The sequence below is a fragment of the Ammodytes marinus genome, assembly GCF_949987685.1.
Source record: "Ammodytes marinus genome assembly, chromosome: 4".
Taxonomy (NCBI): domain Eukaryota; kingdom Metazoa; phylum Chordata; class Actinopteri; order Uranoscopiformes; family Ammodytidae; genus Ammodytes; species Ammodytes marinus.
This window is the reverse complement of record NC_137233.1, coordinates 5,487,443-5,509,942: the sequence shown is the minus strand read 5'-3', so window position 1 is coordinate 5,509,942 and position 22,500 is coordinate 5,487,443. Positions and strand designations below refer to the sequence as shown.

Here is a 22,500-nt window from a genome sequence, read left to right as displayed (position 1 = left end):
ACTCACACAGGCAAACGGAGGGACATGCACGCACACACACACAGACACACACACACAGACAGACGGACACACACACACACAGACGCTCACAGATATTTTAAATTGAGCAGGGCACTTAGTCGCCACCTGGTGGAGAGCTAGATGAATCAATCAGTACCACTTTTACACCCGTCTCTTGATTGTGAAGTAATTGAATTTAAAAGAAAAACAAATATTTTTTACTCTGACATTTCTTGCTGTGACTATTCATGTACTTTGTTAATATCAGTCAAATACATGTTTATCTCTGTTCAGGATCGTGGTTTACGGAGACGACATGCTCGCCGCCGTGAAGCCAAAATCTGCCAAACCGTTCAACTTCCAGAAGGCGTATAAACTCACAGAGGAGCAGGTATGGTATTGTTTTTGCTTTTATTTACCCAAATGAGTTATTATTGTGTTGTTGTGTCAAGTATTGTGCTGTACATAAAACCATTAGTCTTATAGTCTGACCCTTTTATATAGTAGGCTATCTATGGTCTGACCTCAGTTAGGCATGACAGAACAGGCTTTATACAACCACTAGATTAATTCAGGTTCTCCATGGGTAAGCATTTAGACTTTCTTTGTAACAATGCTTTATAAGTGTAGCTATATACTGTATATACAATATATCTTGCATCCTTACAATTCAAGTAGACATTTTAGCTTCATACTTTTAATTTTTGCGAGTTGGGGTCATTGAACTAACACACACACACACACACACACACACACACACACACACACACACACACACACACACACACACACACACAATTATGAGGCTAAGTTGGTTCACATTTATCCTAACTCACATAATAGCTCACAACTGACAAAATATATTTTCAATCATAAATAACTCTTCATATTTTCCAGGCTCTGAAGGTGAGCGACCATTACCCCGTGGAGGTGGTTCTGAAGTCCCTCAAACCGACGCCAGAGTCAGATGATGATGGTAACCGACACACTTACATACTCATTACTGTTCTACTACTGCTGCTGTCAGTTATAGTAGCAATGTGTGTAAGATGAATTTAGTTTAGCTCTTGTTAAAGGTGCTCTGAGGAACTCTCAGTTTGTGTTAATTCTTTGACCCCCTTTGGATAAAAGCCGTAGTGTTTTTACTACGCCAGCTGTAGTTCCTGGGTGAGCGTATACCCATGTACAAAGGCATTAAGATAAACTATATAAAAATAGCATTCTTTGCACTGATGGTCTCGTTTGCTGTTACATGTAATTTATGATCATCAGAGGAAAACATTTGACTGTTTCAGAAATATTAAAAAGTTTCTCGTATAGTAGCACCTTTTTAAATGAGGGTTGTTTTTGTCTAATGTGAAATTAAACAACAATAAACAACCAACCATGAAAACACTGAAGTATATATACAGCTACAGAAAAAATTAAGAGACCAGTCTGGATTTTTCTTAAATCTTCATCTCTACATAACTTATTGAAAATACTCTTAATGACAAAAAATGTATTGGAATTTGGTAGAGCTGTTGTCAGTAGTTTATATTATAAAACCAAATTGTTCATTCTACTCAAACATTATGCCTAAATAGTAAAACGAGAGACACTGAACATTTGGAGTGGTCTCTTAATTTTTTTCCATAGCTGTATATAGCCATTTTGTATTAGTTCTACTTGATGATTTTGATGAAGGCCTAGAGATGCTGCATTTTATACCATATATTGTGTGTGTAGTGTGATGCCCCCAGAGGCCAGGTTAAAACATTACATGCACCCACCTGTAAACTACTGTATAATCACTGTTTGCCCGTGTCTGTGTCACCACACCCTGCTGAAGGCTCAAGCAGACACACACAGTGTACTTTTAATGTCTTGCCAAATGAATAAAAGGCCTTTTATTGTTTAAACCAACCCTGAATGCCTGGACTTGGATTTTTTTTATGATTTTCATTTTGGTAATTCACCTCATAGATACTTAGATATCCAATGAGAGCTGGACACACCCTGTACATCAAGATATTATTAATCTCAGTGAGACTTTTTTTCCCTGGTAAAATAAAAAATAAATTAAATAAAACGTTATCGCAGCCTTTCCTGGACTATATAGCAGCGCTGAAGTGACCTTCATGACCTTATTATTATACATTTTTAGCATTTACCTATAGTTTAAACAATGTCCTTATAAACCTGTAAAGTAGAGTACACCATGATAGTTGTTATTTGATTCTGTCTTTAGTTTGTGTGTTCACGTTTTCAGTTGTGTTTGTGTTCTTTAAAAAAATAAAAAATAAAAAAATAAAGTAAATAAAATAAAACAAACTTGTATTTTTCTCCTTGTTAAATATAGGTCAAATAAATAAATAAAATAAAACATTATCTTGTATATTATTCTGTGTAGGTCTAAAGGAGGAACTAGAGAAGCTTCATATAAACCCTATGGTGTGTGATAGTGTGTCTGCTTCACAACATGTCAAACTATTGCTTTTAAAAGTCAGCCCTCCTAACCCAGGCTATTGCAGCTATCTGGACTCGGTGTATAATCGTGTATTGTATTATCTTTAAGGTCTAGAAGAGGAGCTAGAGAAGCTTCAGATAGGCCCTGCAGTGTGTGATAGTGATTCTGCAAACTTAGACTCAATATGATAGCAGGATTAATCTTTTAATTTGAACGTTTGCTTCACAATATCTCAAACTATTCCTTTTAAAAGTCAGCCTTCCTAGCCAGTGCTGTTGTAGCTATCTGGACTCAATACAAATGTTTTCTAATTGTGTGTGTGCATATGTTCTCTGTTGAATATCTTCTCTGTTTTTAATGTGTTGTCTGTAACTGTCTTGGCCAGGACTCTCTTGTAGAAGTGATTTTCAATCTCAATCTCAATGAGACTTTTTTTTTCCTGGTAGAGTTCAAATAAAATAAAATAATAGAATAAAACATAATCGTGTATTGTATTTTCTTTAAGGTCTAGAGGAGGAGCTAGAGAAGCTTCATATTAACGATCAACCTCGACCTCGACCGGCGGACGAGAACGAGAGTCTCCTGGATCTGCAGAGAGGAAACCTTCTGCTGGAGAGAGAGAAGCTACAACTAGAGATTCACATACTACAACTCAAGGCCGCCAAGCTGAGCAGCGGAGATTAATACACACACACACACAGACAGACAGACAGAGAGAGACAGACACACACACACAGACAGACAGAATGACAGACACACAGACAGAATGACAGACAGACAGACAGACAGACACACAGACAGACAGACACACACAGACAGACTCACAGAGAGACACACACACACACACACACAGACAGACAGACAGACAGACAGACAGAGAGACAGACAGACAGACACACACAGACAGACAGAGAGAGACAGACACACACACAGACAGAGAGAGACAGACACACACACACACACACACACAGTCAAACCTTCTGATGGAGAGAGAGAAACTACAACTGGAGATACCCATTCTACGACTAAAGGCCGCCAAAATGAGCAGTGGAGATTATAATGTTAAGCCAATGAACCCTAACCCTACACACACACACACACACACACACACAAGTATACACACACACACACAAACTAACTACAAACTGTTAAACCTTCCCTCATCACCCACTGGACCAAACTGACAGACTGACTGAGACCAACTGTAGCTGAGGAGACATTCCTGGACTTTTGCTGCTCAAAGCGCTTTGTTTTAACTTCTGACTGAACAATAAGGCTGTGAAGTTGGTCGTGTGTATACGGAAATCAAATGATTTCAACAACATTATTTTGACTTATCCAAATGACAGATGTTATTTAATTTTGACTGATATTGAATATCAAAATTATTCTTCCTAGGTGTGATGAATGTATATATGGGGTTTTGCTGTAATGTCATTTCGCCTAGTCAAAACTGAATCGTGGAAATATCTGCAAATAAATTATCACGATCCATAATTTATTTTTGTGATATCTAAAACCTTATCTTGATCATTCAGAATGCCAGTTCAAGATATGTTTGACACAGTTTTGATTATTCAAACCATATAAATGTGGATTTTTTTTTACCAGTTTGACTGATTTTAGCTTTCTGTACGCTATATGTCTCAGCTTTTAATAAAAATGAAAACTTCATCCCTACTGTGAATTCAAACTGTTTGTTGGTTGAGATTCTTAGTGGAGCGACTAAAGTTCTACAATCTTTCAGTTGATGATACAAGCATGAAAATTGGCATGAGCCGTCTCCATGGGTCACTTGATAAGGAAATTGTACGCAATTTGTCAATGACAAAACCCAATACATTTCTATGGTTGCGTTCCGAATCGCATACTTTCTACTATATAGTATGTAGAAAAAAGATTTAGGATGTCCCGATTCTTGTGGCCAGATTTAGGATGGTTAGAAGTACCCGGATGTCCTACTTCATGCGGCCAAGATTGTTAGTGTTGAAAACTGCATCCTATTTGGGCGATTCTGACCCACAATCCATTGCGCACGTGAAGTGACGTCACATCGACGAAGCCTCCATAAGAAAACAAACAGGGATGCGACGGATATAAAAGCAAGAGGCAAGATCAAAGCGCAATGTTATGATGAAATAACAGAGTAAAAGTACGTCCCAATAGTATGCCTACTGCATCCTAACTAGATTATTTTTATCGTTGGATGTAGTATGTAGAATAGAAAAAAGAAAGAGTATGCGATTTGGAACGCAAACTATGAGAAATTTTCAAATTCACAATGTGACCCCATGGAGACTCATGCTCATGACAATTTTCACGCTTGTATCATCAACTGAAAGATTCTCACGAAAAATAAGCCCTTAGCCGCTGCACTATCCTGGACTAATTCTTTCCCGAATAACCGAGATGAAACATGACAGTCATTACAAAAAAACTTTATTAATATCTCCCGGGTTTACAATACAACAAAACTCAGAAGAAAACAAAAAAAAATTGTTGGCGGTGATTGGTATTTTTGACAGTTTTAGAACAGCGGACATATTTTATTTATTTTTTCTAAATCTGTAGACCTTCAAAAACTTGGATTTTAAAAGATTTTGGGTCAGTGTGTGTGTGTGTAGGATTGATCGAACTTAACAACAAAATATCACAGTGTGGAACTTTTCTAATTTACAAGCCTTTAGGGAGTTAGGATGTTTGAACCAGGCCAAGAACATGTATTTCACCGTCTTTGAAAATCCTTTAGAAATCATACAATTCATTTTTCTGTACATTTCACTGGTGGAGGTGGTAATCGCACCAGGGCAGGCTCTCTCTCTGGTTTGGTGTTTTTATTTTAACAAAGCAAAACTTCTCAGCCGACGTACACACACATTGCAGACGCAGGACGTGACGCCTAGGAGTTATAACAAACACCATCTTCCAATTTTCGATTATTAATTTTTTTTTACTTCTTGCCAGATTTCTTGATGCCGCCGCTCGCTGTAGGAAGAAAAGCAAACATATTGAATTTAGTTATTATTCGGATAAACATGTACACACCAGTTGAGATCAACAAAATCCGTCTAAAAAATTAGTATTGTCTTGAAAAATCTGAAAGTTTTCCTTAAAAAAAAAAAGGGTAGAGTCAGTGATTCTGTAAAAAGATATGTTGCTAGCTACGGTGGGCCCCCTTTTGTTGCCCCCCCCCCTGCCCAAACACAGTACGGACAGGCATTGAATCGTAAGGAGATATTTACTGATTTCGGCAACAAGCTTTCTCCAGAATCGTTGACTGCACCTTTAAGGGTCAGATACACATCCAGATACACCACTTACTTAAAGGTCCCTTTCCTGACGCTTTGGTCTTCAACGCCTCCAAGGCCTTTGCATCTTCCTTCTGCTTCTGCTTGAAGGCCATCTCATCCTGTGGACAAACAAGACAAACGTTTACAATTAACTTAAAGACCTACTTCACCGGTGGAAATATGAAGGTGTACTGAACTCTGAGATCCTATGTTAGCCTGGCATTCCCAAACCTGCCACTAGGCGCTGGCAAATTAAATTTGCTGCGCCTGTTGGTCCGGACACTCTCCATTGGAGCTTTTTCAGAAAATCCAGAAATCCTGACTCACGTTTCAATTGGTTCTATCTAATATGGGCGCCCCAGAGCCCTTTGTATGGTGCTCTGGGGCGGACGTAACCGGATGACGACAGTGACGTGCATGCGACGTCGAAGCCGTGATAGTAAACATCAAAGATAGCTGCGGATATGTTGTGTGAGTTTGAGACTGCTTTGGCCTCGACCCTTTACGATTTGGAAGACGGCACTCAAATCTTTCATTAGCAAGTAAGTGGAATGTTCTGTTTTGCCGACCACGGCAAACGTTTAACTTAACAGTTTAACAGCTGTTCGCTAAACGAACGGGGCTTACGCCACCTTGTGCATCGCTCTGATTGGTTGTAGTGCTATCCAACTGCGTGCAGTCAGTGGCATTTGAAATGCACGAGTAGGAGCCGCCCCTTGAGTTGGAAATTACTATTGATCGTGGCCAGACCCTCTATCTTTCAAGATATCACGGTCTGGATTTCCAGGCTAATCCTATGTAGCATAAATAAATAAATAGTTTAGAAATCGGTTCATCCTAGCCTGAGAAAAGGCAGAAAGAGTGTTTTATGGTCTCACCGTCTAACCCTACATTTTACCATGCGTGACATCACACATGGTAAAATGTAGGGTTAGGGTTAACAGGACAGCTGGGCCAAGGGAAGACTGAGGAAAGACTGATGGAAGAAAAACGATGATAGAATAATGATAGAACGCTGGTTCTGTATTGGTGAAGTATTCCTTTAAGTCTATCCAAATTACTACTGTCTTACGATCGTCTTTAGTTTGGGCTGCAACTAAGATTTACATCGTTATTTTTTCAAATCTTTATTTTTAACCTTTATTTATACAGATAAATCCCATTGAGACCTGCGACTCTTTTACAAGGGAGACCTGTTCCCAGTCACTCACACACACACACACACACACACACACACACACACACACACACACACACACACACACACACACACACACACACACACACACACACACACACACACACACACACACACACACACACACACACACACACACACACACACACACACACCTAGTTACAGAGTTTACTGTGACATAGAAAATAATGATTATATTATTAATCATATCAACAACTGATGAGGAAAATTATTATCAATTCAGAGGAGAGCCACTCACGTCATCGAGGTCCTTGCTCGCTTTCTTGGGCGCCTTCAGTGGTTTCTTCTTGCCTCCTGAAGACATCAAATACAAAAACGAATTATTTAAATAGCTCAAATTGTCTATTAAAAAAAGAGGAGCTGTGCAATCGTACAGCGTGAACAAGATCATAAACTGTGCTATGATATAAAGATCTGGAAAATGTGTTTAAAAAAAAAGATGCTACTGTTTATTTTGAAAACTGCAACGTCATAAAAGGATTGATAAAAACCGGCTCCCATGTCTTTGCATTTTTAAGACGAAAGGAAGAGATTTCAGGCCTTATTTTCTAGATTAATTAATTCAACACCTTTTCAAATGATGTATAGGAACCTTGTCCTTCGATACAACGGCTTTAAATCATACAATGAATACTAGTTTTGCGCGTAAATAACAACTAGAAAGGGGCAAAACAATAGTCCTGGTTTTGTCTTAATGCTCACGTAATGGAGGATAATTTATTAGCCGAATGTTGCAGACGGTCGCAGTGACTAGAACGTTGTTTAAATATATTGTCTCTCATTTATATCGCTGCCTACAACATAAAAAACAATTATTTATAGATTGTTCAATCTAGTTTGGTCATAGAAGGAGCACGCGCCCTCTTCAGCAGCCGTTGGAAGCTAAACGTCTGCATTGTGTTACGTTAAATGATCTTTTCAGACGACCTGAATGTGTTACCAATGAATTGAACCAACTGCTTACCTTCTCTGCCTGACATTTTGTTGAGAAGTTGGTCTCAGCGGATTGAAGTATAAGAAATAAACGTATTCTTGTCGCAGCTACAATCGCTTGTCTTTCTTGATCCGCGCTGTAAGGACCCTGAACCGCTCTGACCCGGAAATAGAAGGCTGTGATATGCCTGAGCGAAAAGTCACCCGGTTGTTTCATTTGACACATTTGACATCAGGATGCTAACTACTTAGCCTAAAACATTGGATACATCATGTGACATGTGTGCTTCGACAACATTGAATAAACAAGGTATATTGATTTTTCTTATAGCGTGCTTTATGCCGAGTCGATCACAATATTATTTACAGACTTTTGACACGACTATGAAGTTAGTTTACCTCTAGCTGTCACTGTTAGCAACATGGAGCTACCATGAAGCTAGTTGGGAAAACAAAACTAAAGTCAGTTAACCTTGGTACATCTGTCATATATGTTATTCTTATTTAGTTAGGCCCTCTATACTGTACATTATCCTTCTGTCGGTTTGGTTATTCATATGATTTAACTGTCAGTATTTATGGCATATTGATTATTTTAATGGCAGTTGATTCCCTATGGTTGGTTCATTCATTATGTGTCAGACATGTACAAATATACAATAAGTCCATGATGTCGTCTAAATCTATTTCGATACAGCAGCAAAAGGGACAAAGTAGAAGAGAAAAAGGCATAATAAATGGCAAACAAATATTAAATAAATATAAAAAAGTATAGCCTACAGGGATTTAATGGACATTGAACAGTGAGAAGATAAAGTCCATATTAGTCATGGGTTTGACCCCCAGGTTGTTAACTCTGTAGGCTCTTGTAATACTGAAGTTGGCAAGTTGTGTTTTATAGATGTTTGATCTATTGTTTCCACTAGGTGTAAGTTATAACATTTCATACAAATTGAAGTCGTATGAATGTGTGTGTGAATGGTAACGTGTAAATGGCAATGGGAACAGGTCTCCCTTGCAAAAGAGTCTCCAGTCTCAATGGGATTTACCTAGCCTGGCGCTACCAGACCATCGTACTTAATTTCATTTGTACAGAAGGTCTGGAAGTGCTGTAATTGGCAAACGTTCACTCACTTGGAGGCAGAGGTGGGCAGAGTAGCCAAAAAATGTACTCAAGTAAAAGTAAGTTACTTTAAGATTATAATTACTCAAGTAGAAGTAAAAGTACTCATAAAAATTATTACTCAAGTAAGAGTAAAAAAGTATGCAGTGAAAAGACTACTCAAGTACTCAAGAGTACAAGTAGGCCTACTGAATTACTCTGGATTTATTTTTGAAATATACAGAGCAACACAAACGGTACAGAATAGACACGAACATAATATAAAACAGCAATGTTCAAGTAAAGATATGTTAAATAACATAATTTTAAATAAAACAATAAATAAGGTATTTAAAAATCAAATGAATAACCCTTGAACTCAAACAATAATAAATTAATTATCTGCCAAATTAAATACATAACCCTTCAAATAAAATTATAATAAATTAGGCTTGTCCAAAATTATATTAATTAAAACCAATACACTTATAACACTGTTGCAATTGTTTTGCACATACACATTTTAAAACAAATTCCTACAATATGTCACTGGCCCTGAGAAAATTATCTAGGTTGGGTTTAGCCCCAAAAATATAAAACACACAAAATTAAACTTCATTACACATCAAAACCTGCTGGCACACTCACTTAACGTATGAAACTACAGAGTGGCTGAACAAAGAGACCACTCTCAGACTTTCACACAGCCAGACTGGGGCATGCGAAGTGAGTAGGCTACAGGGAGAACAGGGGCCTGTTTCAGGTAGCTGGTTTTGAGGCAACCCAGAGTTTGTTCGCTCTGAGTTGGTGGAAACTCTGGGTTTTCCGTTTCAGGTATCAGGTTCAGTGCAACCGAGAGTCAGTTACTGCGGCAACATACGCCGTGGGTTTAACCTGCTGGATAGGTGGTTAGACCTACCCGAGTTTGTTTTCACTTTACGCTGCAGCTCCGACTGAAGAAAGAGTGTCACTGTCACACGCGTCCCTGTACAGTTTGAAGCAAAATCACTCCATAGAAATCTCCATCGGGATGTTTTTATCATTTCCTGATGATTTTACGTTTGACCAATCATTTATCTGATCAGTAGCCTTGTTCTCAGCCCTCGGTCCGTTCATATAGGCGGCCACCTTACACATCGTGACATGCTCTACATTCAGATTAATAAACCTATTTGTAGCCTATTGTATGTTTTTTAACGTCTGTGCCACTGAACAGATTTATGTCAGGTGGATTCATGTAACGCTGCGGCTGCACGCGATCGTTGTAGTTCACTTGTGCGATCCTAAAGTCACAGACAAGCCTCGTTAAATAGCCTAATATGAATATAAAAATGATATAATAATTTAAACTGTGATCACTTGAGGAAAATGGATCTGGTAATAAATCAATCAGGCTCTTCAATGGAAACTGTCACCTAATGTGTCTTGACGTTAATGTATTTCACTCCCCATTTAAAAGAAGCGACAGTCTGTTCTGTTTACTGCACAGTAGGCTTTAGGCACTGTAAGCAATGCTGTGCCGCGCCAGCTTTATTACTTTACAGCTGATATGCGTAACTTTTTAAAATAGACTATGGCTTCTCATACGGAAGCGAAATGATTATCTTGACAAAAAATGTTTGCTCTGTTTTTTTTCTGAATTGCCGAGGAGATTAGATCAGAGTTATGAGACAATATCCCGTTAATTCTTCTCCATAGGCTACCATAAGCTCATTCGTTAATATTTCTAACTCTAGTGGGAGGAGCGGAGATTTCTTTTTTTCTTTTTTGAGAAGTGGAGAAATGGGAGGATCAATCATTTGTTTCTTCTGTTTCCATGGTGAATCATGTTATCAGCGATCCATTGACGATGGCTTTTATGCACACGCTCCACCCAGAGTGAACACGCTCAGAGTTGATAAACCCAACGCTGATCCACTGTTCTGAAACCGAAAACCCGGAGTTGCTTATCAACCCAGAGTATGTAAAACCAGCTACCTGAAACAGGCCCCAGGACGTGTCAAAGAAGAACAGTTTCTCTGTAATTGCGAGTGTGTGGGAGTCTGTGTCACTGTGATTGTGTGATTGTTATTTTGTGAGTTAGTGTGATTGAGAGCTTGCGAGTGTGTGAGTTTGTATTTGAGGCCAGGGGTGTGGCTATTGCTCCTCGGAATCAGCGGTTTCTTCCATTTTCTCGACTCACCCAGATAGTCGGTAAAATATGCGTTTAACCTACATGGCACGGCCACGGACACAACATCGGTGCGGAACCGCAGCCTTTAAAAAAGTCCGCGGACATTGTTGAGCCCATGGTTGAGCACTATGACAACATGACAACACTTGTCATGTGACTGAAGTGGCTGCATTTGATTGGCAAGCTTTTGTAATGTGGTTTTTATTGGTTGAAATAGTCACGTGATAGAGATGTTGGCTGAAGACGTCCCCGGGGAAAGAAATCATGAGAGAAATAGCTCTCGCATGTAATAAATAAAATATATTAAAAAATAAGGTAACGACCGTCACGTAGCCAAATGGAACGGCGTAAAAGTACCGTTCTTTCTTCAGATATTTACTCAAGTAAAAGTAAAAGTATGTTGCAATAAAACTACTCCTAAAATTACAATTTATTCAAAAAGTTACTCAAGTATTTGTAACGGAGTAAATGTAGCGCGTTACGACCCACCTTTGCTTGGAGGCGGGTGTCTGTTGAAGTTTAAAACTATTGGATCTGCGCAGTGCCACTCTGGATTATCCAACCAATCGCATAACGTTTGGTCGTGAGCCGGCTGTTGACGGTGCGTTCAGGGAACTCGGAAATTTCCGACTTCACTACATATTGTAGTCTATGGATCTACCGGTACCTGGCAACGGTAACTTGCTAGAGCCTAACGTTTAGTTATTTGGATGAGAAAGGTTGTAGGCGTCCATACTTTCCCGAGCAGATGCACTGAAACACAGACAGGTCGGAACTCGGAACTAACAAGTCGGAAGTTTCCGAGTTCCGAGCGTAAGGGAACGCAGCAGTCAACTGAAACTGGAGCGTGACTTCGACCCTCATCGTTCTCAGCCACTTCCTCTGTTCGCTGATTGGATACTCAGAAATCTGTTCGGAAAAATCTCACTAATACGCCCCACCACCAGACTGACTACTGAAGGGAAAATGAAATTTTGGCGGAAGTAGGTAGGCGGGCGGAGCCAGGCTAGGATTTACCTGTATAAATTAATGTTTAAATAATGAAATAATAATAACTGTGTAAATCTTAGTTGCATCCCAAACTAAAGAGGATCATCATTAACACAACAGAACAGCTCAATCCAATAATAAACGAGATGCCTTTTTTTTTTTTTTTTTAACCTTTATTTATACAGGTAAATCCCATTGAGTCCGAAGACTCTTTTGCAAGGGAGACCTGTTTTCCTTTCCCACGTTACCATTCACACACACACATTTACACCGATAGCAGGCTAACTATCGACATTCACACGAGGCAAGGTGGGTGAAGTGTCTTGCCCAAGGACACAACAACTATGACACAGGTGGCAGGGCGGGGATCGAACCTCCAACCCTTTGATCATCGGCCGACCCGCTCTACCACCTGAGCCACAGTCGCCCCAACATGTATAGTTGATCAGTCTTATTTTGTTACTGTACTTCTCCCAGGTGCCTGTCCCAGTGTTGGCTGTGTCGCTGAAAGTGAAAGTGAATCTCTAACAGTCTTCTGACTCCTGCTCTTCCTTCAATGAGGTACGTGAGCACAGTGTAGTCCAAGGTGACCTGAGATTTTTCAGCTGGATCGACATATACAATCCCGGAAAAAAATGAAGAGACCAGTCTGGATTTTTCTTCAATCTTCATCTCTACATTACTTATTGAAAATGCTCTTAATGACAATATTTTAATTGGGAATTTGGTAGAAATGTTTGTCAGTAGTTTATATTATAAAACCAAAATGTTCATTCTACTCAAACTATATGCCTATAAATAGTAAAACGAGAGACACTGAATATTTGGAGTGGTCTCTTGATTTTTTCCAGAGCTGTATATTAACACAGACGTGAAGCTGGGTTTAGTTTAGTTTAGTTTATATTTCACATACTGTAACAATACTAAAACACATAGTGACGATTATTAAACATAAAACTAAGCGGTTGAATATTGGATGCAACACAATAAAAAAAAATCTAAAAATAAAAACCCAATGGAATAACATTGTCATTACATCTTGACTGTATTAGGTGCAGAGGAGCCCAAATAACAGACTATAGAAATCACTGCTAACATGTAAACTAGCATTGTATTATACCATGGAAAAAACAAACAAAGGATTAACGTGTTCTTGACTGTGTTAGGTACAGAGGATAATAATAAAAAATTTAAATAAATCAATAAAAAAATACAAAGGATAACATTATCATTACATCTTGACTGTATCAGGTACATGAAAAAAAAATTAAATAAAAAAAAAAATAATGAAAAAAAAATTAAAATAATAATTAACAATATTTTGACTGTATTAGGTACAGAGGGGCCCGGATCTGCCTCTGGGCTCATGGCTCGTGCTGTCTGTCTCAGCCCGTGTCTCTGTCCTGGAGAATCTCTCTGGTCCGAAGATACAGCGCCCAACCTCCGCCACCTGTTACCCCTCCACCGCCACCCGTTACCCCACAAAAACCCATTTCCCCCCCACCCACTGACCCTGTTACCCCCCCTCCCACTGACCCCCTCCCATCTGAAGAGAAGGGCAGAGCTGAGGTGGTAAAGGAACGTGCCGTGGCTGCTATACAGGTAAAAGAAAAAACCCCGGCATACACAATGGTAATTTTTAAAGATAATTTTTTTTGGCATTTTCAAGCTTTATTAGATAGTACAGAGTTGAAATGGGGAGACAGAGAAAGAGAGAGAGAGAGAGAGGGGGATGACCTGCAGTAAAGGTCCACAAGTCGGATTTGAACCCGCAACCAGGGCCATCGTATAGGGGGTAAAGGTTATGACGATTATAAGGGCCCACAGCCAGCTAGGGCCCACACAGCCCCCAGTAGAATCTATGACAAAATGATCATGCATACAGTGAACTAATATATTGTGAGGGCAGATTTATTTGTAACTATCTAATGGATCTGTTTTCCATATGTATATCACATCAGTTTAACACATGTGACTTTCCTCTAAGAATGTGCTGACAAAACAGTTGTTTAAACTATTTTAAGGTTTATTGTGGCTGACCACAATAAACCCCTGAGACCTGTTTACTCTATTAACCACCTGTTAGTTGACACCCCCGTTGTTGAAGGGGGCCTTTAAGTTCTCTGTCTGACCAAAAGATAGTGTCAGTCCTGTCGGGGGCTGACCATGCAGGCTGGACCTTTACTCTGTAACTCTGTTGTTTTGTCTTATTGTATTATGTAATTAAATTCTCTGTGAGTTTAGTCTTCTATTACAGAATGTCGGAAATATAAAATTTCCCCAACATATATAATCATACGAATGAGTCCGAATTTAAACAAAGCCACAAGTCATACAATATTCAAATTTTATTCATTTCAATAACCCCCTTGGCCCCTTCTTAAAAAATGGTTTGGTCCACCCCGCGGTTCGTTCTTCCTCATTGGAATTAAGTGAGCGCGAGCGAACTCCAGCAGGCGAGGATGCCCCCAAAAAAGCACAAGTTCGCACACCAGAAAAGAGTTGAGAAGGCCAGGAGTATGAGCAGCAGAGCAGGGGCCCAGGACATCAGACACTTTTTTTCTAAGAATGGTGAGAGTAAAACTACAGAGGGAGGCTGAAACAATTAGCCTGCTACTGGTTCATTCATAACATTACCTTTGACGGGGCGCAGGCTGGAGCCTACGTTAGCTGTCATCTGGCCGCGCTACACTCTGATCAAGTCGCCAGTTCATTAAAAAAATTAAATAAAAAAAAAAAAAGTTGCCAGTTCATTGTAGAGCAACGGTTCCTACAGTAACTATAACTGAACGTTACTACTACAGTGACTATGTGTTTCACACATATTACTGTCTGACAGTGCTCCAGTAGCCTATGCGCCCATTCAGAGGCTGCATTGAATTGTATTATGACGCATTCAACTTCTACTCGGTAATTATGAGCATCTGAAGATGGTCAGTTACGTTCAGGGCCGTCGGACTGCGGACAGGCTTGGGGGGGCCAAAGGCAGAGGGGGGCTGCACCCACAAAAAATAAAAACTTATTTTTTTAATTTTTAATTTTTTTTACTGGCTCAATATAGGCCCTTGATCTTTGAAGGCCCCGAAAAATGTTATTTAGGGAAAAAAAACAGATCAATTTGTTATTTTTTAAATAACATTGTTCGGGGCTACGAAGATCAGGGGCCTATATTGGGCCATTAAAAAATACAAACGAAGGGAAAAAATTTCCGAAGCTGACTGGATTTTTTAAACATGTACATTTCTTCTTTCTGCTTTTTGGTCATTCTGTGTCTATAAATTGTTCCAGAAAATAGTACTAAATAGCTTACATAGGAAACAGTTGATTTAGCCTTAGTTTTCTTCTCAAAGTGCACCAGACTGATGAATTTTACTTTAACATTTTAAAACATTTCTTCCGGGGGAGCATTCCCCCGGACCCTCTTAGAAGGTCCAGGTACCACGACACAGTCTCCCAAATTCCTGTGAGAAACACTGTGTGTGTGCATGTTTATTAAGAGTCATTAGACTAGGGGTTGTGTTCAAGTACGCGTAATGATTTGGTCATTCATCAATAGAAACGTGTTGTTATCTGGCTCAGAGAGTGACCAGTCACTCATACGTTTTGGACTATAGACAAACATAGCTTTTACATGTTTGTATTGTAAGACCGCCTGTCAGAGGGCCCATCAGGACTTCCTGTATAGGGGCCCAGAATGTGGTGCAACGCCCCTGCCCGCAACCACTGCAATGAAGGCAGGGCCCGATATGGTACGCGCTCTATCCACTACGTCAGTGGTTGCTGGTTCAAATCCGACCCGTGGACCTTTACTGTCTGCAGGCCATACTGCCTCTTTCTCTCTGTCTCCCCATTTCAACTCTGTACTATCTAATAAAGCTTGAAAATGCCAAAAAATTAATATCACAACCCTTTCAAAACACATTTTATTTATTTATTGTTTTCAACATATGGATTTTTGGAGCTAGAAATCTATACACATATCACAAAGATGTAACCCTAATATAACAACACTGTCCCCTCTGTCTTCCAGCATGCGGGGGAGGTGGGCTGGCAGTGGGGTCAGAGATCGGCTCAGACGGCCAACGCTTCAGTCAGCTACTGGTGGGAGAGATACGAGGAGTTTGTCGGTCTCAACGAAGTCAGGGTCGCCCAGAACAAAGTCAATGAGGTCAGTTGTGTGTGTGTGTGTGTGTGTGTGTGTGTGTGTGTGTGTGTGTGTGTGTGTGTGTGTGTGTGTGTGTGTGTGTGTGTGTGTGCGTGTGTGTGTGTGTGTGTGTGTGTGTGTGTGTGTGTAAGAAACTTTGAAAATCCTGGTTGTTTTGTTTGTGCCTATGCCTATTAATACTCAGTGAAAACAACCAATGTGACTTTTTACACGGATTAGACCTTTTACATGGACTTTTTTAGCACTTTATAATGCACAGCAATACCTTTTTTACATGGTTTTTATCTTTAAAAGTGTTGTGAGTTAATCCTCGTGTGTGTGTGTGTGTGTGTGTGTGTGCGTATTGTTTGTTTGTGTGTGTGTGTGTGTCTGTCTGTCTGTCTGTCTGTCTGTCTGTCTCTCTCTCTCTCTCTCTCTCTCTCTCTCTGTGTCAGGCGGAGGCAGCCTTCATGGTTGCCCGGGGGATGGTGCGTGAGGCCCATGGCAGCCTGGAGTCTCTGCAGGTCAGACTGAAGGAGGTGAGAGACAGACTGGACCGAGTCTCCAGAGAGGAGGCTCACTACCTGGAGCTCGCCACGCAGGAGCACAAACTACTGCAGGTTAGTGTGGGGGTGGGGGGGGGTGTGTGTGTGTGTGTGTGTGTGTGTGTGTGTGTGTGTGTGTGTGTGTGTGTGTGTGTGTGTGTGTGTGTGTGTGTGTGTGTGTGTGTGTGTGTGTGTGTGTGTGTGTGTGTGTGTGTGTGTGTGTGTGTGTGTGTGTGTGTGTGTGTGTGTGTGTGTGTGAGGGTGAGAGAGAGTGTGAGAGAGTGTGAGTGTGAGTATCTGTGTGTAAGTGTGTGTGTGTGTGCATGTGTGTGTGTGTAGGGGGGGTGTGAGTGTGAGTGTGTGTGTGTGTAGGGGGGGTGTGAGTGTGAGTGTGTGTGTGTGTGCCATTTATTTCATATTGTTGACGATAGTATAAGGTTAGATGAGGCCAATTAAAAATTTGCATTAAAAACAGTTGGTGAAAAGACGACAGTTGTATTTTAGTGTTCAAATCCAGATAGTTTTAGGTAAGGAAAAGAAACCAAAGATTTATTCTGTGGGATTCTCTGTGGCACAATGCAACACTTCCAATGTAACCATTGACTGATAAAGTAACACTTAACTTATCTCTCTCTTGTCCCTGCAGGAGGAGCGTCGGTTGCGTACGGCGTATGAGAACGCAGAGGGATCAGAGAGAGAGAAGTTTGGTCTGTTCTCTGCCGGCGTGAGGGAGAGCCATGAGAAGGAGAGAGCCCGGGCAGAGCGCACTAAGAACTGGTCCATCATCGGCTCAGTGCTGGGGGCGCTGATCGGAGTCATGGGCTCCACATACATCAACAGGGTCCGGCTGCAGGTACGAATGGGGATGATTTATTCACTTTTCTTTTTTATTTATTATAATTTTTTTTTTAAAGATATTTTTTTGGGCATTTTTATGCTTTATTGACAGTGCAGAGAGACAGAGGTGAAATGGGGCAGAGAGGGGAGTGACATGCAGAGAACGACCGCGGGTGGGAATCGAACCCGGGTCTGCTGCTGGGCCCGGCCCGGGAGGGGGACGCCTTACCAACTGAGCTAAAGGCGCCCCCTTTTGATTTATTTTTTATTTTATTTTTTATTTTTATTTTTATTTTTTGGGGGATTTATTAGTATATTATCTATTATTGACTAATTATTTGTTTTTATAAGAATTATTTATTATTATTGTTTATTAGCTGATTTTCTTTTTTAAAGGTGAGAATGGATGGTGGGAGATATATGTACTTATGGTGTTCATTCTAGTTGTAACTTTTTAGAGCTATAATACACTAGGAGTCATGGGCTCAACATACATCAGAATGGGGTTGATTCATTCCCCCATTTTTTTATTTTTATATATAAATATTTTTATTTTGTATTATTTTTTATATACATTTTTTATGATTATTATTATTATTATTATTATTATTATTATTATTATTATTATTATTATTATTATTATTATTATTATTATTTATTCATTATTTATTGTTTGGATTTTTTTTATAAGAACAAAAACACAAGTGAACACACAAACAGAAGACAACATAAAATAAACAGCTAACATGGCGTACTCTACATAAAAGGTTTATAAAACATTATTTAAATTAAAGGTAAAATATTTTGGGGCGCCCTTAGCTCAGTTGGTAGGGCGCCCAGCAGCAGACCCGGGTTCGATTCCCGCCCGCGGTCGTTCTCTGCATGTCACTCCCCTCTCTGCCCCATTTCACCGCTGTCTCTACACTATCAATAAAAAGCATAAAAATGCCCAAAAAAATAAATAAATAAATAAAAAAAAGGTAAAATATCAAGCAGAAAATTAAAGGTGAAGTAAGCGGTTTATTTATGTTAATATACGTGTTAAAATCGCTCTATATTAATACAGTGATCACTTACATAGTGTGCGCGTTTTATAACTCCGATCTCTCAGTCACCCGCTCTGCATGTAACCGGCAAATTTTTTGGGGATCCAACAACCTGATATCCATTTAGAAGAGAGAACGCTACAAACCGGCACCCGTCTCACTGCCGGTGCACGCCAGAGCGACAGATGGGTGAATGTTTATGCGCCTACAACGGCGGAGCAGGTAAAAATCCTTCCCAATGTCTGTTTTGATGGTTTTTATCATGTTTTATCGCACTTACGGATCTGAGATGACGCTAGATAACTTTCTGCTTGTAGACCGCAGTGCATTAATGTGGTGACGTGGGGACGAGCGAGGGGACTGCTAACTGCAGTAACTGACAGGAAGTTAGCTAAAAGAACCATTTCGCTTACAGCACCTTTTTGAAACTCAAAAAGGTGTCATGCAGGTCACTTCAGCGCTGCGATTCATTTACTTTTTGAACTACGATATTGAGAAAAAAAAATCTGTGGCCAGTTTGTTTGGGTTTAAAGATGAAATAAATTTGACTTTGACTTTAACTTAAAGTTGGGGTGGAGGATTTGGGGAGAAAATGGCAGTTGGGATAGAGATTCGAATTCAAATACCTCAACCGCTGCACTTGTTCTCTTTGGTCCCTCCCCTATGGTCCCTCCCTGACACGCTCTACACCAACAAAGTCGTGCCAAAGTGAATGGACAGTCTCAACAGCCAATAAGAACAGAGAATCGGAGCCTCACTCTGATTGGTCAAAGTGTACAGCTCATGTTAACTTTGACCAATCAGAAATCATATACCCCAGCTTTAACCAAACCCCCCCCCTCCCCCTCTCCTCTCATCTTTTAGGAGCTGAAGACTTTACTACTAGAGGCCCAGAAAGGTCCCGAGAGTCTCCAGGACGCGCTGAGAGTTCAGGCCGGAAACCACCGGTCCCAACAGGACGAACTGAGATCGCTCATCGACAGCTTTAGACTGGCTCTCACTGACACATCCACACAACAACAGAAAGACAAAAACACACTTCAAATCAAGCCAGCCATTCCCATTCCAGCCATGCCTACCGTGCCTCTTTCAGCCTTAAAAGACCTCCAAACGGGCTCCGAAAAGACAGTGTCCCTATTGGAGGCTATCCCGAAACATATGGGACATTTGGAGGAAGGAATCGGGAGAGTTGAAGACGAAATATTGTCAATGAGGAAAATTTTGGAGACGAAATCGGAAGTTGAATTGAAGGCTAGTCCTCCTGTGCCCATAGCAACGCCACCACTGACAGTAGTAGAGAGGCCAGAGAAAACCGACCAATGGGAGGCTGAGGTGGTTGTTAGGCGATTGGAGGAGACACAGAGGACACTGGGAGAACGAATCAAAACGAACAATGTTTATAACGCTGTGTTTACGTACACGGCAACAGCTATTACCATCTCTGCTGTTTACCTGCTGCTACGAGGAAGCGCTTAGAACTCTATACAGCTCTGGAGAAAATGAAGAGACCACTCCAAATGTTCAGTGTCTCTTGTTTTACTCTTTAGAGGCATATGTTAGAGCAGAATGAACATTTTGGTTTTATACTATAAACTACTGAGAACATTTCTACCAAATTCCCCCCAAAAATATTGTCATTAAGAGCATTTCCATTGAGTTGATGTAGAGATGAAGATTTAAGAAAAATCCAGAGTGGTCTCTTATTTTTTTTCCAGAGCTGTATATACCACCAGTTGGAGTGACTATAAGATGCATTTTCCTCAAAAGAAATCGAATATTGGGCCTTTGGTTAATGGTTGACCAACAGTTGAGAATCTTAAAAATTTGAATTCAATTCATTCCATGATGTTAAACAGAATAAGATAGTAGCAAGTATTCCATGTTAAGAATTTAGAAGTAGAGAATGTTTGGCATTTCTTCTTGATCCAGATGTATTTTAGATAAATGATCTAATTGATTAAGAGTTTCAGCATTTCACAGACCTCCCCGTTTAGTATTTCCGAACTTTTAATTATTATTTTTTTTTTTTAACCTTTATTTATACAGGTAAATCCCATTGAGTCCGAAGACTCTTTTTTAAGGGAGACCTGTTTTCCTTTCCCACGTTACCATTCACACACACATCCATACACCGATAGCAGGCTAACTATCGACATTCACACGAGGCAATTTGGGTGAAGTGTCTTGCCCAAGGACACAACAACTATGACACAGGTGGCAGGGCGGGGATCGAACCTCCAACCTTTTGATCATCGGCCGACCCGCTCTACCAACTGAGCCACAGTCGCCCCAAATTTCCAGAATTAATGCATTTTTCCTGATAAATTGCTGAATAGATAGTCTCTGACACTTGTGAATCTGGAAAGCACTGAATAAAAATATCAGCTAAAGACCTAAAGGGGCAACCACCACTATATAACTAAACCTTGTGCTTTGTCTGGCACTCTGTACCTGCTGTCCAAATACACTGAAATACAGGGATATACTGTAAGAAAATTAAAAAAATACATGTTTATTTGCCAACTATGACCACTTCGAAATCAGCACCCATGAAGGGATTGAGGCATAACTTTAAAATGGACTGCACTTACATTGCTTTGCCTCTCATACACTCAATGGTATAGCAGCAAACGCAGTGGTTGCAAGCTAACTTTTTGGAGAAATTATGGGTTCAGTGTCTCTTTGCCCAGGGACACTTCGACATGTGTCAGGGAGGCAGGGGATCGAACCACCGACCCTTCAATCAGTGGACCACCTCCTTTATTTAGCTATTGGTTATCTAATTTAAACGTAAGGTGTTTAACTGATGATGACGAACCGTAATTAATAATATATATAAGTGGCAAAGTTAGTCCTGTACCAAGTGGGTTTTAAACTCAGTTGACCAGCACAATAGTCACACTTGATTTTTTTCTTTTCCGACTTGTTAGGTAAATTCATGATAACCTAATGTAGTTTTGGCTGCTGATTTATCTATATGAAATTGTTCACAAGATAAATATATATTAACACTTTTAGGAGCAATAATGTACAACTAAATGACTTGTAACTTTTCATTAATGTATTGAAACATTGCCTTTAAGCCCTGCTGTGCTCACTGTTATTTAAACGAAAAATAAATTAAATATAATTCCTGACTACTCAAGAAAATGTAGAGACCAGTCTGGATTTTTCTTAACTCTTCATCTCTACATTACTATTGAAAATGCTCTAAATGTCAATATTTTTATTGTGAATTTGGTAGAAATGTTGTCAGCAGTTTATATTTTAAAACCAAAATGTTCATTCTACTCAAACGTATGCCTATAAATAGTAAAACAAGAGACACTGAACATTTGGAGTGGTCTCTTAATTTTTTCCAGAGCTGTATAATTACGGACTACTCAAGAAAATGTAGAGACACTTTAACAGAGTTCTGTCGACTCTTTAATCTCCTGCGGTACTTGAAGGTGTTGTTGTGTGTTTCCATGGTGATTGTTGGACGTTTGTCATTTGATTGACCGTGTGCACTGAGATGGATAATGACCTCTGTGTAATAAAGTGATTTCTCTGCTGAAAGACTCAACTGTATTAACAACCACAAATCACAATATCACACACACACACACACAGACACACACGCACACACACACAAAAACACACACACAGACACACACAAACACACACACACAAAAACACACACTCACACGCACACACACACACACAGACAGACAGACACGCACGCACACACACACACACACATTAACACATGATTTATTAGAAACATCTTTGA

The 22,500-nt window shown here is 39.9% G+C and overlaps 3 protein-coding genes across 4 annotated transcripts in view; 2 read left to right on the top strand and 1 right to left on the bottom strand.

Moving 5' to 3' along the window:
• dnase1l4.1 (deoxyribonuclease 1 like 4, tandem duplicate 1) overlaps positions 1-4,094 on the top strand; it is a 16,253-nt gene extending 12,159 nt beyond the window's left edge. The window contains exons 8-10 of the mRNA XM_080026469.1: positions 295-391; positions 898-976; positions 2,955-4,094. Coding sequence (XP_079882595.1) covers positions 295-391; positions 898-976; positions 2,955-3,133 — 355 coding nt within the window. The 3' untranslated portion in view covers positions 3,134-4,094. The remainder of the gene's footprint in view (positions 1-294; positions 392-897; positions 977-2,954) is intronic.
• Positions 4,095-4,871: 777 nt separating this feature from the next.
• Positions 4,872-8,052, bottom strand: tma7 (translation machinery associated 7 homolog; the record flags this gene model as incomplete). Of its 2 annotated transcripts, XM_080025896.1 has the most annotated exons (4): positions 4,872-5,434; positions 5,771-5,858; positions 7,197-7,252; positions 7,923-8,052. In XM_080025896.1, the coding sequence occupies 4 exons, from the start codon at positions 7,936-7,938 to the stop codon at positions 5,400-5,402; spliced, it is 195 nt and encodes a 64-aa protein (XP_079882022.1). In that variant the 3' UTR covers positions 4,872-5,399. The 2 variants fall into 2 exon arrangements, with proteins under 2 accessions (XP_079882022.1, XP_079882023.1); XM_080025897.1 differs by lacking the exon at positions 7,923-8,052 and having other exon boundaries at positions 7,197-7,262.
• Positions 8,053-8,115: 63 nt separating this feature from the next.
• Positions 8,116-22,086, top strand: ccdc51 (coiled-coil domain containing 51). The gene is made up of 7 exons (XM_080026146.1): positions 8,116-8,201; positions 12,634-12,717; positions 13,491-13,758; positions 16,187-16,324; positions 16,756-16,920; positions 17,492-17,698; positions 19,593-22,086. The coding sequence occupies exons 2-7, from the start codon at positions 12,713-12,715 to the stop codon at positions 20,202-20,204; spliced, it is 1,395 nt and encodes a 464-aa protein (XP_079882272.1). The 5' UTR covers positions 8,116-8,201; positions 12,634-12,712; the 3' UTR covers positions 20,205-22,086.
• Positions 22,087-22,500: the final 414 nt, after the last annotated feature.